This window comes from Furipterus horrens, unplaced genomic scaffold (genome assembly GCF_987537825.1).
Source record: "Furipterus horrens unplaced genomic scaffold, mFurHor1.1.pri manual_scaffold_4, whole genome shotgun sequence".
Classification (NCBI taxonomy): Eukaryota; Metazoa; Chordata; class Mammalia; order Chiroptera; family Furipteridae; genus Furipterus; species Furipterus horrens.
The window spans coordinates 195,261,567-195,280,335 of NW_028327174.1; the positions used below are offsets into that span (position 1 = coordinate 195,261,567).

General features: G+C 49.1%; 1 protein-coding gene across 1 annotated transcript in view; it reads left to right on the forward strand.

Annotated features, from left to right (window-relative positions):
• The window catches only part of RABGAP1 (RAB GTPase activating protein 1), a 147,150-nt gene extending 128,748 nt beyond the window's left edge, over nt 1-18,402 (forward strand). The window contains exons 20-26 of the mRNA XM_090274692.1: nt 2,329-2,421; nt 2,850-2,960; nt 11,402-11,506; nt 12,316-12,399; nt 13,025-13,096; nt 15,841-16,038; nt 17,312-18,402. Of these exons, the coding sequence (XP_090130818.1) occupies nt 2,329-2,421; nt 2,850-2,960; nt 11,402-11,506; nt 12,316-12,399; nt 13,025-13,096; nt 15,841-16,038; nt 17,312-17,434 (786 nt within the window). The 3' untranslated portion in view covers nt 17,435-18,402. The remainder of the gene's footprint in view (nt 1-2,328; nt 2,422-2,849; nt 2,961-11,401; nt 11,507-12,315; nt 12,400-13,024; nt 13,097-15,840; nt 16,039-17,311) is intronic.
• Nucleotides 18,403-18,769: the final 367 nt, after the last annotated feature.

The window sequence follows — 18,769 nt, forward strand, 5'->3', positions numbered from 1 at the left end:
GACCAGCGAGCTCTGTCTGGGTTCAGTCCTGAGGGGCGACTCTGGGGAATGACTTAGAGCCACAGCGGAGACCATCAGAGAGAGAGGAGCAGAGCTCTGTCTCAGAGAATCCCCGAATAATGGTGAGAACTCACTTTAGCAGCGCTGGTTGTGTTTACTTAATTATAAAAACAAGTATGCTCGGTGCAGAACACTTGGGAAACAGGAGAAGCACGTAAAGAAATGCCCATAGTCTGTCACGAAAATCTAAGACCCAGATGAGCTAACCAGATGTGACAGCCGCAGCATTTATCACATGCTCCTAGTACAGGGACAGCGGTTACCGTGCTGAGGGAGGGATGATGAAATGTGGAAGAAATTATTTTGTCATCAGCCTTTTTAAATGGATGCTGATAGGGAGAATAATGTTAATTCTTTCTTAACCCAGCATGAGAAGGAAAAGTTGGAGAATCCTGAAGATTTGTGAGAATATTTTGTAGAATTTGGTGTCAACACTTTTTTTTTTTGATGAAGCCTGAAGGGAGCCTTGTAGCCATTCCCCTCTCTTGTCACTTACCTAGACTGTGTTCGCTTCCCACAAGCCTCATTTAGTTTCTCTTCATCTACAATTGATTTGTGAGGATTGTTTATAAATTTACTGGTCACGCAGCTGTTTTATTCAGTTGCTTTCTTTGTGCATCACATATACAGTCAACGTTTGCCCCCACACTGGCCTTAAACCGCAGGAGGTCTGAGTCTGAAGATGTCACCCTTACGCTTGTAGCCTCACCCCCAGCGTTTAATGGACACTTCTGTAGACCGCAGCCAGGGCGCAGTGCCGTGTTCCTGGCCGCCTCCCCTTGGGCGGCTGCCAGACTCCGGGAACTGGCGCTGGTTGAAGCAGACCTTTAAGCACCCCGACTGGGAGAGGTGTCCCCAGAGCCAGTGGGAGAGGAACAGCAGGCAGCACGAGTATGGAGGGAAGGGAACCGTGGGGCAGAGCATGGGAGGCGCTGCAGACTCGAACCCTCTATGTCTGTTTCTTCATCTGCAAAACGAAGCTGGACTAGACCAGCTCAGAGTTTCTTAATTACCTGCAAATGGCAGCTAAAGTTTGTGAGTCGGCATAATACTGATTATTGAAGCTTTGGGAGGGGATGAGCGTTAGCTTTGTAATCATTCCTTGAGTTGCATGCACCTGTTTTACCACTTTTGTATTTCTTATATTTCGTAATTATTAAAAATGTAATCTAAAACACTTGGAAGAGGATGGGTTAGTGGTTTAGAGGAAGGAATCAAACAGAAGAGTTGCATCTTGAAAGGATGCCCTTGGTAATGGTGCAGAGAGAGGAAAGGGGAGAGCTAAGCAGTAAAAGAAGGGGAGCAACCTGTGAGGTAGAAGGAGGCCCAGAGAGAAGGGGCGTGGCCTGATCACATTAAAGCTTGGAAGTCAAGGAATTTTGACGTTTAGTTGCGGGGAGAAAGAACCCACTGGATGGAGTGAAAAAGAAACCACTTGGTAACCTTCACGAGGGTACTTGCTGTAGAGAAGTCAGAACAAAAGCTTGATTTAGAGAGATTGAAGAGAGAGGTGCGAAGCAATGGAAGTGAAAGGGGTAGGCCTGCGGCTGGCAGTGGCTGTTGGTGAGAAAAAGCTTGAGAGAGAGGACAGCAGAGGGACAGCGTGGGGGAGCGGCCAGCCAGTGGGCAGCAGAGCTGTGTTTTGAAGGGCGGAGGGGATTGCGCCTATTTTAAAGCAGCACAGGAGGAGCTGGCGGAGAGGAGAGGTGGTGGGTGGTAGGATGGCGAGCAGCCTGCCCCTGGGACTTCGGATGGAGTCTAGCTCCCTGGTTTCAAATCCCAGACCTGCCAGGCGCTGAGTGACCTTGGTCAGGTTAACGTAACCTCCTTACACCTCAGTTAACTTGCATATAAAATGAGGATGATAATACTATACTGTAGAAGTGACGTTAGGTCAGAGACTTACAGCACCTTGCAGCAGTGCTGGGATATGCTAACTAAAATGGTGTTGATGATGATGATGATGATGACAGACGGTGACTAGGGACAGTAGGACCCAGAACTCAGGTAGGAGGAGCTATCCGTAGGTGTTCCTTCTAACATTGTTAGTAATATCATTGGGAATCAATTATCCCCAACAGAACCCTGGACACAGTAGTCATCGAATAAGAATTCTGGATCCTGGACTGTGCCCCATTCTGATGATTTCCCTCCAAAATAGGCAACACCCCTTCCGTAGTGACTGGGATGCCCCGGTCCTGAGTGAAGTCCCTGAAGCACCCGCCACTTCCTGGTACTTTCTAACATGTGCTGTGATTTATCCTACAGATTAGTCAGAAGAAGTTGAAAAAATATGAAAAAGAATATCACACCATGAGGGAACAGCAGGCCCAGCAGGAAGACCCCATCGAGCGGTTTGAGGTTTGTTTGCTTATGGCCGATGTGATGTGCAGAGCTTTCAACCTCTCATATAACTGTGCCTGTAACAGCTTTGTTGGGTTATTTTTAAACTTCAGTTCCACTGTTTTTGGTTCAAGTTTCAAGTTGAGTTTGTAAATGAAAAAACAAGTTTGTTTTGCTTCAAACCAGATGCCTGGTCTGTTCCAGTTCAGTGGCCTTTTGGCACAGTTAATAAGACATAGCTGCTTGGCAGGGTCACTTGAATCAGTTACACATTGCTTGATGGAGATAGAAAATAGGAAATTATTGACTGGTAGCACGCTAGGACCAGCCATGTCTCCCACAGTTTCCATAGGACTCAGGAAGCAGTGTTGAGGGTTAGCCCTGAGAACTTGTCATTTTCATCTGATTTTCATGTGTTGGTAACTGGTTCCTTTTAACCCCTTTAGCGGGAGAACAGGCGTCTGCAGGAAGCGAACATGAGGTTGGAACAAGAAAATGATGACTTAGCCCATGAGCTGGTGACCAGCAAGATCGCACTGCGAAAGGACCTGGATAACGTAAGTGTGACTCGTCTGAAGGAATACAGAGTGTTCTGCACCTGCCTACCGCTGGATCACGTGAGATCCTGGAATTTTTTTTTTTTTTTAAAGATTTCATTTATTTACTTAAAGGGGAAGAGAGGGAGAGAAACTTCAATGTGTGGTTGCCTCTCATGTGCCCCCAGCTGGGGACCTGGCCTGCAACCCAGTCCTGTGCCCTGACCGGGAATCGAACCAGCAACCCTTTGGTTTGCAGGCCGGCACTAAATCCAGTGAGCCACACCAGCCAGGGTAGATCCTTGAATTTTAGTGCTTGTTGTTCTGGTTAGTTCCCTCCCGTAGACGGCTCCTGTCAGCATTCCTTCTTTCCTTCGGGATTAGCGATCATCTCAGGAGCCCTCCTTACCACCCTCCTCACTCCTTAGACACGCAGTCCTTAAACTTCTTTCTAAGCATGGCTTGACTGAGAGACCTTCTGGCTAATTCTTGTGCTGTCAGTTGGCAGTAGCAGTCAATCACTACGATTTTCCTAACCTCCCCCTAAAAGAAGAAGAGATTTTGTTATCTTGCATATTCTGTGCCTGTTGACTAAAGCGCTGCCGACTGTAGCAAAGCTTGGTGCTGGAGGAGCTTGATTTCGTCCGTAACTTCTGTTGGCAGATGTGTCGTGTCCTTTGCTTCCCCTGACCTTAACCAGTTTCTGATGATGCAGGGCTTTGTCCATTTTCTACACTACAAGCTTCCCTTGCAGAAGGGCAGCCTCTCATTCATGGTTTAGGTCAGGGGTTGGCAGACTTCTTCTGTAAAGGGACAGCTCGTAAATACCTTCGGTTTTGTGGGCCACGTGGTCTCTCTTACGACTGTTGAGCTGCCGTTGGCGCAGAACTGGCCATAGCCAGGACGTGAGCGGGCGTGGCTGTGCTCTGGTCAGACCTCATCTGTGAGAACCGGGGCACTTGGCACGTGGGCCGTGGTTTGCCAGCACCTGCCTGGCGTTTCCCTGTCAGGCCCCTGCAGTTACTTTTCTGCTCGTTGGTTTCCCAGGGTTCAAGAAATAGGTTTAGGCTGTTGAGAGTTTATAGGAGACTTAGGTGATACAGTGAGCCCCATAGGGTCTGTGACCATCACGAGGTCCTTAACATCCACCAGATGTCTGGGAAAGTGTGTGTTCTGCTGTTCTGGTTACTTCTCTTTAGAAATAGATTAGTGGAGTAAAAAAATATTAAGCTTGGATTCTAATGCCAACTACTCTACTGTCAAGTAGAGAAAGATGTTGGGGGGAGGGTGCAGAATAAATTCTCCAGGGTATAGTGAGAATTACACAATTTGTTGGATATGAAAAGCACACCCTCCCCCCTACCACCAAAAAAGTAAAATAAAATAAAATCAGGCACGGGCAGTTCCTTCTGCCTGTCTCGTTGTCAGCTACAAACAGCCGTGTGTAACTGGGAAGGCTCCTTTTTCCAGTTTCTCCAGGGAGGATGATTCAAGGTCATGAACCCTCAGTAACCAGAACCTGGCGCTCTCACTGCTCCTTGGTTCCCCACAGCCTGCTCATCAGGGTCAAGGTTCCGCCCCATGGAGCAGACTCCCAGCATGCCCTGTGTTCTTTGTGGAAACACTGTGGGAATCACTCCCTCACCATCAGGCATTTCTCCCCAGTGGAGGAGGCCGGGGCGCACTGAGCAGGGCCCACTGGGGCAGGGCCGCAGCGACCACCAACGGCGGCTGGCGGCGGCTGTAGGCCACGCACAGGGGGAGAGAGAGGAAAGGAGCCCTGCAGCTGCATGCTCTACTGTGAAATTATGTTTAGAGTCCAGGTGGATTTTCGGTTGGCATCACTGTTCCTAGACGTCCTCTGTTCCTGTAGCCTGACCCGGACACGGTGTCTCATCTGAGTATCATAGTTAAAGAACGAGGTTCCTAAGGTCAGAAGCGAGAACTAGTGAAAATGCCATGGATTCCCCTTCGCTGAGGATCTGGGGACGGTCACCGTGCTCGTAAGCCCTTGCTCGGCTCCAGTGCCCTTCTCCGTACCTCAGCCTGGAAGGGCGGTGCATGAGCCCCACTGGTAGACAGGGCTTCTGTAACAATCAGCAAACGTGAGGCTCAGGGAGATGAAGGCGCCCAGGAAGAAGCAGAGGCAGGAGTCTCACCCAGCCCAGGCTCTTCCTCCAGTGCCGCACGTCTCCAAAAGAAATGTGGAACAAGAAGGTGGGACCCATGTCATAACTACGCCAGAAACATGAGTCCAGGAGGACCAGTGATACTGCCACCTAGCAGCTGATCTTTTTTGAGCACCGACAGCTAGGCGTTGCTCTAAGTGCTTTGTATTTACCATCTTATCAAATCGTCAGAACAAGCCATATTGTAAGGGGTACGTTATGACTTCCCTTTGTATTGGTGATGAGACTGAGGCAGGACAGGAGTGGCAGAGCCTTTGGATGGAAGCCCAGAGAGCCTGATGGCAGAGCTCACCCTCCTCACGTGGCTCAGGAGGAGCCGCCGGGTGCCGTCTGGGCTCGGGCATGCCCCCCTGGGGTCCCCTCCTCCGGCCTGCTGTCTGCAGCGCTGAGAAGATGGCCCTTCCCCTCACTAACCTTGGGGCCCCTTTCCAAGTTAGTTCTTGTCTCGTTTTTTTCCAGTCACTGAAAATCAGGCTATGAAGTGAAGGGCGTGGTGGTCTCACCTTTTTTTGACTTCAGGGACTCAGTGTTTTTGAAAGAACTTCATTCCTTTCAACTCTTTCCTTCCTACAACCCAGAGAAAAGCCCTGGTATTTGGCTCCTAGGGTTTCCAGGACCCTCTTTGTATTTCCCATTGATTTTACATCACCTTTGTTATTCCTCAGCTGTCACTTTTCTTCTTCGGCTCAGCAGCTGTTGAGAAATTCCCGCTGCGAGAACCTGCGGACGGCCCCGGGCCCAGGGCTGGCAGGAGCGTGTCTGAGCGTGTTAGCCCTGGCCCAGCTTCTGTCTGCGTGAACACGGATGGTGCCTTGTGTGCATCCGCCTGCCATGCTCGAACGTGCGCTCCTCTGCTGACGAGTTCTGACCTTGAGCAGGTTGCTAAATTTCCCCCATTGAATTACTTTGGCCTCTATCAGAAATTAATTGACCCTATACATAAGGGTCTCCTCGCTTCTGTGTCTGCTCCACGATCCACGGGTGTCCTTATGCCGGCACCACGGTCTTAACTACTGTAGCTTCGCAGTCTTTTTTTTTTTTTTTTTTTTTTTTTATGTTCTTATTTATTTGTTACTCTTAGAAAACCTCATTTTTGACTGGACTCAGACTTTGCTTCGCAGTCTTAAAAGTCAGGTCGTGGGGGCCTCCCAGCTTTGCTCTTTTCAAAAAGTAGTTTGCCTATTTAAAGTCATTTGCATTTCTCTATAAATACTAGTAATAGTTTGTCAACTTCTAGAAAAAAAGCCTCCAGGAATTTTGAGTGGGATTGCATCTGTAAATCAACTTGGGGGAATTAACATCTAAATGGTAATTGAACCTTCCAATCCATGAATATGTTATAATTTTTATTTATTTAGGTCATTTTCAATTTTAGCAATTTTTTTTTTTCAGTTTACAAAATTTGCACATAACTTTAATCTGTTGTAAAGGGTATTTTTTTTTTTTTTTGCATTTTCTAGTTGTTTATTGCTAATTTCTAGGAATATAATTGAATTCATGACCTTGTATCCTATGACTTTGCTAAATTCACTTATGATTCTAGTAGCTTTTGGTTTATGTTTAGGATTTTCCACATACACAACCATATCATCTCTCAATAAAAAGGCAGTTTTACTTCCTTTCCAGCTTTTATTCCTTCCTCCCTGGCCTTCCTGCCCTGACTAGCACCTTCAGAAGCACATTGGGTGAGCGGGCCTCCCCGCCTTGTGCACAGGTCAGCCGTAGCTTTCTCATGGCTCAGGCCAAGGAAGCTCTCCTTTTGCCCTCCTGGCTGAGAGTCTTTAAATGCTCCTCCTGTATCTGGAGGTGCTTATTTGCTCTTTCTCCTCATTCTGTTAATACGGTAAAGGAAACTGATTTTTCAGTGCAAACCAGCGCTGCACTCCTAAGAAGTGTGGAGTTTCTATTTTTTATTAAAAACTGCTATTTGTATTAAAGATTTTTATGTTTATGGGAGAGAATTTGTCTAGAGTTTCTTTAATGGTTTTGTCTAGTTTTGAGATCAGGATAATGAACTGGAAAGTGTTCCCTGCTATTTTCTTAAGTACTTTATGTAGAATTGTTTCTCGATTAAATCTTTGATTTAATTCTCAAATGAAGCCACATTGGCCTGGAATTTTCTTAGGAAATTATTTAATTATGAATAATTTTCTGCCAAGAAAATGTATTCAGTTTATTTTCAGATATGATGCTATTCAAATTTTCCAATTCTAATTTTTTCTAATTCTAATGATCTCTTAATAATTTGTGTCTTTCCAGTAATTTATTCATTTCATTTTAGTTGTCAGATGTATAGACATAGCATCGTTGATATTTCCTAATTCTTTTTTTTTTAAAGAATTTATTTTTTTATTTTTAAAGAGAGGGGAAAGGAGGGAGAAGAAGAGGGAGAGAAACATCAATGTGTGGTTGCCTCTTGCAAGCCCCAGCTGGGGACCTGGCCCGCGACCCAGGCGTGTGCCCTGACTGGGAACTGAACCGGCAACCCTTTGGTTCGCAGGCTCACACTCAGTCCACTGAGCCACACCCTCCAGGGCATCCTTATTCTTTAACGTTTAAAAGAACTGTGGAGATGTCTTCTCTTTCATTCCTGATCATTTGTGTCTTTTTCCTTTTTTCCTTAATCAGTCTAACTAGGGGTTTACCAGTTGTTTTGATCGCTTCAAAACCCAGCTTTTGGTTTCGTTAATATTTTTCTTGTGTTACTCATTTCTGGTTTTTTATTTCTTTGTTTTTTTTTTACTTTTACTTCAGCTTAATTTGCTTTTCCTAGTCTCTTAAAGAGGAAGCTTTAACATTGATTTTGGACCATTCTTCTTTTCTAAAATAAATACTAAGTTATAAGTCTCTCTGAAGCACTGTTTCAGCTGCGTCCCGCACATTCCGATAGGCAGCGTTTTTATTTTCACTTAGTGCTTGTGATTTCTTCTTTGGCCTGTGAGTTACTTAGTAGTGTGTTGTTCAGTTTTCAGCTATTAGGGATTTTTCTAGTTGATTTCTTATTTAATTCAGTTGTGATCAGAGTACATTTCCTTTCTGATTTTAATCATTTTAGACTATGCTTATTTTAAGGCCTACCATAGGGTCTCTTTGGGTGAACTGTCGCACATGTACCTAGAAAGTGTGAGAGAGAGAAAGAGAGTGTGTGTGTGTGTGTGTGTGGTGTTGGGGGTGGAGTGTTCTGTGAACGTGGGTCCAGTGCAGTGGGTTGAGGGGTCAGGTCTCGCAGGGACCCACGGGCTTCCCCACTTGTGCTTTTCCTTCCTGTGGCAGCCGGGACTTGCTGTGCATCTCTCCAGCTCCCAGCTGTGTCGGTTTCATTTCCTGTAATTTGAACGTATGCACACATTTCTGATAGTTACACCTTCTGATGGAGTTGCTTTTCTGTTTTATGAAATGTCCTTTGTCCCTGGTAATACTCTGTTCTGAAACCTGCTTTGTCTGACATTAATAGAACCACTCCCACTTCCATGATATTGCATGATGGATCCTTTTACTTTTAACACATCTGTGTCTTTATATTTAACCCTTTGAGTGCCATGCGTAATTCAAAATTTGGATCAACATGAGAAAAAATTATATCAATATATAACCTGAGGTACAAAAAAAGAGAACAAAACATAAAATACGAATTTTTCTATTGTTATTTACATTTATAGCCATCGAAAAAAGAGTCACTGGGAGTGACACTGGCAGTTTTGGGAAAATTTGTCATTGTTGCTCACAGTGATGTTGGCACTCAAAGGGTTAAAATAGATTTTTGTAGCCATCATGTAGTTGGGTCTTACCTTTTTTTTTTTTTAATTCTCACCTGAGGATATATGTTTTATTGCTTTTTAGAGAGACAGGAAAGGAAAGAGAGAAACATCAGTGTAAGAAAGAAATACCTATCTGTTGCCTCCCGTATGCACCCCAGCCAGGGATCAAATCTTCAGCCTTTTGGTGTGCGGGAAGGCGCTCCTACCAACTGAGCCACCCAGCCCTAGAGGGCCTTTTTTTTTTTTTTTTTCTAAGATTTTTATTTTATTTTTAGAAAGAGGAGAAGGGAGGAAGAAAGAGAGGGAGAAAAACTTCAATGTGTTGCTGCCCCTTGCTCACCCCCAACTGGGGACCTGGCCCACAACCCAGGCGTGAGCTCCGACTGGGAGCTGAACTGGCGACCCTTTGGTTCGCAGGCCCTCAATCCACTGAGCGACACCAGCCAGGGCCCTGGAGGGTCTTTTTAAATTCAGTCTGATAATCTCCCTTTAATTGAAATGTTTAGACCAGTTACATTTAATGCAATTCTTTGTAGAGTGGATTTAAATCCACCACCTGGCTATTTGTTCTCTATTTGTTGTATTTGCCTTTCTTTTTTCTCCTTTCTTCCTCCGTGATTTCATTTTACCATTCCCGTGCCTCATTAGCGCTTCCGGAGCTCTGTCGCCCAGCTTCCAGCCTCCTCCGCGACTGCCTCCTCCCCCTCCAAGGCTGTTCTCTGTGGAGCGCCTCACCGTGCCCTTGGTCCCCAGTGTGCCTCTGGGCAGAAAGCCAGGGTGGCGGCCGGGCTCACCTTGTTTGTTTTCTTTCTCCCAGGAAACGCGGTTCCACATTTTTTGTTCCAGTGTCTGAAAACAAGAGTTTCATATATTCTGCCCAGCTTTTTGTTTATAGTGGGAGGGTAAATCTGGTCCCTGTTAGTCCTTTCTGACCGGAAGTGGAAGCCTGGATTTATGCTTATTAGCTCCAGGCATTCCATCCTCAGGCGCATGTACCTGGAGTGGACTGTGCAGTGCATGGGTCCCGCCATGAGCCGGCCCTTGCCGGGCTGCTCCAGGGTCCTGTGCACCTTCCCAGGGGGGAGGGCAGCGCTTGGAGTGACGGCGCAGGTGCTGGGCTTGGTGTCAGGTGACCTGGTCATAGATTCCAGCTGTGCTTGGCATCATGAGAGACTGGGGAGTCAGGGTGGGCAGCAAAGGCTCGAGTTAGAAGAGCCTGTGACCTGGCTGTCCCCTACTTCTTAGAATCAGCCTCAGTGTGAATCCTCACCTGCTGCAGTGGTGATGACTAGTCAGTGAGAGAACAGAGGTGTGTGCCCCGGGAGATGGGAACGGAGTCCAAGGGACGGAAGGGAGAGGTAATGGGTTGTTCTCTTGGTTAAAGTAAAATAGAATCTTTAACAGGACTTCATTCTCCTCACTAGTTACCTCCAGTTGCTTCTCATTTCCCTTTTGATTTCCCCTGGGCATTGAGGAGACGGTAAGCCATTCCCCAGAAAGGACAGGCCTTACCTGTAGGACCCCATTTAATTGCATGCATGACAGTTTGCCAGTAATTAATGGCCTGTGGAGTTTTCATGTCATGCCATTCTCGGTTCTCCATGTAAGGCCCCAGCCCTCGGGAACCTGTCCCCCCCAGAGAAGATTTGTCAGAGGACCTGTGGTCCAGCAGAGAGCTCAGCGCTCAGTCCCACTGTGTTATTAGCCAGCTGTCATTTCAGGGAAACCTCCCCCCAGTGTCAAAGGCAGTTGTGTGTAAGAAGCCGGCTGAGACCCTCTGCATCTAGTGCTCGGTGACTGGGAGCTGCCGCCCTGTCCCCTGGACCGCCCTCTGCCACGCTGCCGTGGTTCGCTCTTCTGTCACCCTTGGAATGTCCCATGTCAGGGACGCATATCATTCTCACTTGGACCCACAGGTCTGCTCTCCAGACCTTTGCATGCTTTAGAAAAAAGCTGGGGTGGAGGGTGGCCATTTCAGATAATGAAAACAGAGTGCCAGGAAAGAGGTGGCCTCCATTTTCAAGTGACAAAGAGGACGAAATGCAGAACTTGTTTGACAAAGCAGAGGAAGTACTGAGTTCAGAGGAACAAAACCAGAATGTATTATTACTATTAGCGGTGGTGACAGCTGACCTTTTGTTGGGTGTTTACTCTGTGCTAGGTAGGCACTGTGCTGAGTCCTAGCCACACTTTAGCCCTCAGATGAAGGGCCTGAAGCTCAGACAGGCTCTCAGGGCCTTGGCCAGTGGCACATGGTCAGGGAGCGATGGGGATTGAGCCCAGGCTGTCTGGTGCCAAACACCGTGCTCCTAACCACTGGCCTGCACTGCCTCTGGGCCAGAGACTGGGCTGGCACTTGGGCATGAGGCTAGTCTCAGTGCGATCTTGGGCATATCATTTCTCCCCTTCCGGATCACAGCTTCCCCTTCATCCTGAAATGGGGTTGTGCTGGGTGATTCACACTCCTTCCCGTTCTCAATTCTTGTTCAGTAACAGCACCTCTTAAATGTTTCAGGCTGAGGAAAAGGCAGACGCACTGAATAAGGAGCTGCTTATGACCAAACAGAAGTTGATTGATGCAGAAGAAGAGAAAAGACGGCTGGAGGAAGAGTCTGCTCAGGTAAGGGAGGCTGCACCCGGCCCCCACCCCCAGGTCCTTCTGTGTCTTGCGAAAGCTCGATGGTTGGCGCTGGAGAACCCGGAGATAGCTGGTTCCAGTTTCTCTCCAGAGGCCTCTCTTATTGACTGTAAAGCATAATGGTTTTTAATAATTAAAGCACAGGAGGCCACAGTGGGACAAAGCCCATCTTTGGTCGGGGCAGGAGAAATGCCTGTGTGTCAGCATCTGAGCGGGACACAGAGTAGGGTTAGCACTTCTGCTGGCGGGAAGCGGATGGGAATGTCCGGCTCGGCTCTTCCCTGACTGTCCCTGGCATTTCCACTGCAGGGCAAACCCTGGAAGGCCCTCCTGAGCCAGCTCTGCAGTCAGTGGGCTCAGACGACAGCCCTAGGAAGAGCTTTGGGGGCTGGTGCCTGGGGCAGTCCCCTCCCTCTCCCCCACTTGTCCATAGGGTTACTCCCTCTGGTCCCAGTCAGGGCTACCTGAGGTGCGGGGCCACAGGGCACTTCCTACGCCAACCGGAGGCCAGTTCCCGGAGGAGCCCCGTCCTCGGTGCGCTCGGCCGTCTGAGGGTTGTGCCGCGTCCCCAGTGCAGACCTGCCGCAGAAGCCCAGTCCAGTGAGGGGGCTGCGCGTTTCTGGAAGTTTTGACTCTCTCTCCCTCTCCTGGCATCAAGAACCGGGGTTAGTGCTGCCAAGAGGGAGGAAGCAGGGTGAGTTAGAGCCCTTCCAGAGTTAGGTCAGGCACTTTTTGGAAAGTCCTTTATATTTCCCTTAAAACATTCCCTTCCGCTGTTTTATCATTTGCAGTTAAAAGAAATGTGTCGGCGGGAACTTGACAAGGCAGAATCGGAGATTAAAAAAAACAGTTCTATCATCGGTGACTACAAGCAGGTGGGTCCATGCACCCTGGAATTGGGCCACGCTCCCCAGCAGCCCTGCTTGTCCACCTGAAATGTGTCTCCTCCTCACCCAAGAGCTCCCGACTCTGCCGCCGGCACGGACAAGTCAGCTCTCAACTGTAGAATAAGGGGAATCGCCGCCGTGGGTGGTGTTGGTGGCGCGCCAGGCGTGGGGAGAGCCCAGCGTGCACCTAGGCACTTACAAGGGAAGCCACACTGTGTTCCGGGGAGCCTTTCAGATTTGAGTTACGGCCTTACGGTCATGTGTGGTCACGTGGTGCAGACCCAGTTCTCCTGGCTGTTAGCATTTTAAGGACTGAACTGGTCTTGTCCCTTCCTGCACTGGGATCCTGCGCTGGCCTCTGAGCCTGCAAGTGTCTGGAAGCCAGTGGCCCCTGAGTGGGGTGCTGACAGGTCCCTGCAAGGCCTAGGCCAAGGGACACAGAGGTGGCGCGGCCTGCGGGGCCTCTGCTCGCCCTCAGCCTTCCAGAGCAACGGTGGCTGCGGGAGGCTGTCTTCACCCTGCGTAGTGTGGCCCCGCTGCCACCGCAGAGCTCGTCCCCGTCCCCAGGGTGCAGGCAGCGGCACTGCTCATTCGGTACTGTTTGTTCCTTTAGATTTGTTCTCAGTTGAGTGAAAGATTGGAGAAGCAGCAGACTGCTAATAAAATGGAAGTCGAGAAAATTCGGGTAAGTCTTTCTTTACCAAAGAAATGTTACGGCACCGAGCTCAATTTATGGCTGTAATAAGCATGACACATTTTGGTGGCAGAAGTGGGGGAGGGGCAGGGAGGTACTAATTTCAGAAGTGAGAAAACCCGCCCAATACCTGAACAGGTGCCTGCCACGGCCTGGCTCAGGAACTGACAGCTGGTATTGCGCCTCTTTCCTTTGGAGGGGACTACAGATGAGCCCCAAGATCTCAAAATACAAGGGCCCTGTCCTTATAAATGTGTAGGGCACCCTCCTCTAGATAGTCTGTAAACAACAAAACAAGCGCCACCGGGGTCCCAGGTGCTTTCACCCGGGAAGTGAGTGCTGCCGAAGCACAGGAGTCCGGAGAGTGGACTTCGCCTGAGGCGGGCACAGAGGTCAGGGCCTGTGGTGTGACAGGTCGCTCCCACCACTGTGTGCGGAGTGGGGACATGCCCCCTCCGAGGCCAGTCCCTTCTGCTGCCATAAGGAGCCAAGTCCGTGAGGACTTAAATGCCCAGGGCACTGTGGTTGCCAGTTTGGGGTCTTCAGTAATTAGGCGCTTTCTTCCTCTAAGCTGTGCTTGTGTTACGGTACTTACCGAATTTTACTAAGATGAGTCGTTTACTGAAAGATGCTTTTCTAACACGTTTACAGCTCAGTGGACAGGGAAGTGGGAGAGTTCTGTGCTCATGGCTGTGTTTGCACAGAAGAACATTTTACCTGGAGCAGGATGACCCCGGCCTCCATCACAAGGAGTGTTTCATAACCAGCAGTCATTGTTGGTTAAACGTACTTGACTTTCTAATTCTAAAACTAATAATACGACAGAACGTTTGGAAAATAGGAGTAAATAAGCCCTGGCCAGGTGGCTCAGCTGGTTGGAGCATCGTCCCCATACACCAGAAGGTTGTGGGTTGCATCCCTGGTTGCAATGTGGGAGGCAACTGATCGATGTCTCTGTCTGTCTGTCTGCCCCCGCCCCCCCGTACCCCCTCCTCGATTTCCCTCACCCCTTGTTTCTCTAAAATCAATAATAAAATATCCTCAGGTGAGGTTTAAAAAAAAGAGTAAATAAGAAACAAACATTTCCACGCTTTTATTACCCACAGATAACATCACCATTGTTAACACATTGTTGACCATCAATTTTATACAAAAGCTATCCCATATCACAGGCTATTTTTTCTTAAGTGAATATGAAAATGAAACAAACTTCAGTATACTTTATTTAAGAATTGCATAAGCTAATGCAGGTGCAAACATGAGTTAACTCGTTTTCAGTCAGTGTTTGGGCTTGGAACACAGGTTTTTCGTGACCAGTCAACAGTGTGCCAACACTTCGGTGTGCGGTCTTTCAGTCTTTGCAGCTGTTTAACAGAAAATTTCATTCATTCTAAGAAGATGCACTTTTTCACATTCTGATCTCTGAAATTGGGGCATGAATGGCTTTTTGTGGTTTCATTGGCAGAATATTTTCTTAGAGGAAAGAAAACGATGTTCCTGACAGTCAGTGGCCTCTTACTCTGAGGAACCGTGGTATATACTTTAACTGTACTGTGCTGCGTTTTTGTGTCCTAGTTCACCCAACGTTTACCGTTTTTACCATGTTATGAAAAATTCCTCAGAAACTTCTTTAGAGGCTGCGTACTTCCTGTAAAAGTACAGCACAGTCTGTTAAACTTCTCCCAGATGTTGGGTAGCGCATCCCCCTCTCCTGCCTCTCATTCTGCAGTGAAACTCCTTGTATGTAAATCTTACCTAGTCACTGCTTCTTCGCTTTTGTGTCCAAGACAACTAGATGTGAGATTTCTGGATCAAGACGTCAGAATGCCTTTATTGCTTTCAGCATATAACGCCAGGTGGCTTTTCCAGACGCTGTCTGCCAGTTTACAGAGAGCTTGTTACAGAACCCCTGGGCTGCTCCAATTGAAAAGAAACCCATGGGCTCTTTAGTTAGGGGTCCGATTGCCCGCCGCCAGAATTACAACTCTTAATACTTCAGTTGAGTGAAAAGAAAATTGTTTATTTAACAGTTACACATATCCTTGCCTCCCCCCTACCAAACCTGGCCAGTCTTAGGAACACCGTTTCCCTACTTCCCAAACACAGTTCAGCTTTACCAGCGGCTGCCAATCACTCAATCTGATTGGGGAGGTCCTTTTTGTGCTGTGGTGCCCTCCAGCTCTCAATACAAAACCGCCGGGATTCTCAGCCTCCTTGCAAACTGTCTTCTTTCTGTAAACTGCGTGGATCTCCTCTCCTTCTCCAGAGCACCCCTGCGAACACCCGCCAGCGAGGGAGACTGCCCCAGAGCGTGCCCTCCCCAAAGTGTTCGCAGCTGCCTATATATCCTTGACTGCGTCCTCTGACGCAGGGGGTGTTGCCAACAGTTCTGACCATTCACAGCACCCCACGTAGGCTCTGTGTGCTCTCTCCATACCGTCCCCTGGTTCAAGACCCCTCCCATCAACCTGAGGCCTTGGAAGCATCCAAGCAATTTTGCATAATGAAAGACACCAGCCACCAGCCTCAGGCGTGTGGAGGCATTCTGAAAGCTGCTTCCTTCTCCCCATCCCCCAGCCGCAAACTCCAGGGATTTTTGGACTCCCCTGTTTCTGTAACAAGCTCAGGTTCTCAGAAGCTGGAGGGGCCCACTGAGAAGCCGCCTCTTGGCTCCCGGAAAGAGGATACTCACATCTTGTAAAGGGCCAGTTTTCACCTCTGACATTCAATTTCAGCAAAAAGTGGACGACTGTGAACGCTGCCGAGAGTTTTTCAACAAAGAAGGGCGCGTGAAGGGCAGCAGCTCAGCTAAGGACGTTTCAGATGAGGACACAGATGAGGAGAAGGAGACGCTCAAGAACCAGCTGAGAGAGATGGAGCTGGAGCTGGCGCAGACCAAGCTGCAGCTGGTGGAGGCCGAGTGCAAGATCCAGGTACGCGCCCCGGCCTGCGACCGAAGGGCTGCCTCTGCTTGGCGTAGGGGGGCTCCGACCGTGTGAGAGGGGCCCCCTGGTGTGGGCTGGCAGCACCAGGAATGACCTTTATGGGTTGGGGTTCTCTTCTCTCTTAAACTTTGACTGTGATCCTCATGGGAAGAAGCCCGTTACTTGTTATTTACGGTGGATGTTTATATACTATTTGGCCTGTTGGAAGGATTGAATTTTCTCATAATGAGAATTGTCTGTCAAGCTTGGAAGCCTTTTGGTGGAGCAAAGAGAGATACATGCTCTGAAACAGATTTACTATCAGAGTCTTCGACCCTGGGTTAGTCGGAAACCTCTTTCCACTTCAGGCTCCTCATCTGTAAGTGGAGATGATGAGGGTCCCTAGCTGATCACTTGCACTGAGGACTGACGAAGATAAGGCGCAGAAAGGGTTTATTTAGCACAGCGTCTGAAGGCTTCATAAACGCCAGATTTTAGGCCCCAGCTCCCATCACTTAACTAGCTTTGTGACTTTGGACATACTACCTAATTTACCCGTGAGCCTCCATTCCTGGTGAAGGAATTGGGGCTTATCTTGGTCATCCGTATACTGCATGGCTAGTTCCATCAGCACCAGTGCTGAGCACAAGGAACCCAGTTCAGGCCGAAAGCTGGGGCCTGGCCTCCCACGTCACGCACATCCACTGGGCGTCCGTTCTTTGCCAGGCCCTGTTCTAGATGCTGGAGCTGCAGAGCTAAGACTGGGCTCATGGACTGTCCAGGACAGTCAGGGGAGGCCTCCCCCGGACAGCAGTGTCTGAGCTGTGGTCAGTGGACAGGGCTGGCAGCTCTGAAGAGAAAGGAGAGCGGGCGCTCCTGGGGGAGGGAGCAGCACAGGGTGGGGAAGGGGCTGTGGGTGGGCGCAGAGCTGGGAGGGTCTGCAGGCCGGGACTGACGTCTCAGATGCCTGCTTGGGAGTGGGGACTTGAACAGCTCTTCCTGCAATCTGCGATGCAGTCTTAGCTAGGGTGGCACTCTGCCTGCCTGGTATGTGGTGGGGGACAGGAGAGAGATGCTCATTTAGTAGACTAGCAGGAAATGAGGGCTTAACTAGAAACAGTCCCAAGCTTTAGGCATTCCAGATCTTTCTATGCCAGTCTGGACCTGGGGCAATTTCCAGAGGACTCTCAAGAGTAAAAAGACTGAATTCCTGTCTTGGCACGGCTCTGGGGGGCGGCGTCATTGGTGCTGGCCCCTCATGTCGTCTTCCTTCCTCTTGCAGGACCTGGAGCACCATCTGGGCCTTGCCCTGAATGAGGTCCAGGCAGCCAAGAAGACGTGGTTTAACCGAACGCTGAGCTCCATAAAGACAGCAACTGGGGTTCAAGGGAAGGAGACGTGCTGAGAGCAGCTGTGGCCTGCAGACACCGTCAGAAAACACGACACCCTTGGTTGCCTTCTTTGGCCAGATGTGTGATTCTGTTACATGTCCCAGGACCAGAATGCACCTAAGTCAGATTCATAGAAACATTGGCAGGTCATTGGACCAGAGCTCACGGAGCGGGCAGCCTCGGGGGAGGCTCTCCTAACTGCTGACACTAACCGGCCTGCGAGCCCACGGCTGCCCCTGACACTCGAGGCCCCGGTGCCTTGGGTGCCCTCCAGGCCTCGCCTGGCCGGGGGCTGAGCTGACGCTATCAGAGTGGGGGTGGGGGATCCTTTCAGGCTGTTGGTTTTTTTCTAAACCTTTAATTTTTTTAATAGACGTCATATATATATATATATATTGTGGCAGGGTAGGTTGGGGCAGAGGATCAGTAACTCAAGTAATCTCACCTGCGTCAGAGCCAGCCCTCCAGGTAGTAGAGAAGCACTTTGTTTAAACTTCAGAGGGTTTCGTGGTTGCAGTGGGAGCCACCTAGTCTTGTCAAACTAGACGGCGCACAGGTTTGGGGTTTGGCATCATTCACGTTTCGGATCAATTCTATGCAACTCTCATGGTTCCTGTTGTTTTTTAGTGTTAGCTGCCAAAATGACTTCACAGGGCTGGGATGGGTGACTGGGAGACTGGACTAATCATAACATGGACAGACCCTGTTTTGCTCCATGCGTCATGTGTGTATGTGTGTATATATGTATATAATACCTTTTCCCAATGCCCCGAATGACAGTGTTTAAATCCCAGACTAGGACTGATCTATCTGCACAACTTAATGATGTGGTTATTTGGGCACTTGATTTTGCTCTGGGTTTGCCGGGCTCTGCCTCCTCCTGCCGCTGGGAGCGCCGTGCGCAGCTCCCTCACTTCGGGAGCCCAGGGGCTTTGCCCAGCAGCTCGTGTGCGTGAGAAGGGCCCTGAGCTGTGTGCGCGAGACGGGCCCTGAGCTGTGTGCGCGTCGCTGCCTGCTGGGCCCCCTGGGTGGGGTTCACGGGGGCTGCAAACTCTCACTTCAAAACATGGAATGCAGGTTTTAGCACCTTTTTTTTTAAAGACTTTAATTTATATGGTGATGTGCTGACTGACAGGCTGTCCTGCAGACGGTTCCTCGTCCTCGTGTGGCGTGGAGGTAGCTGGTGGCCAGAGGTGCTGGTTTGTATGTAGACACATGGGCTGTTTTGTATCTTTTCCTGTTGGCGGTACTGACACTTGCTGAGGTCATCGGGGATGACGAGGAGGTAACCAGGGGCAGCCCCTACTTCGCACACCATCCCCCCACCACTTGTGTGTCTTGCTCAGTTA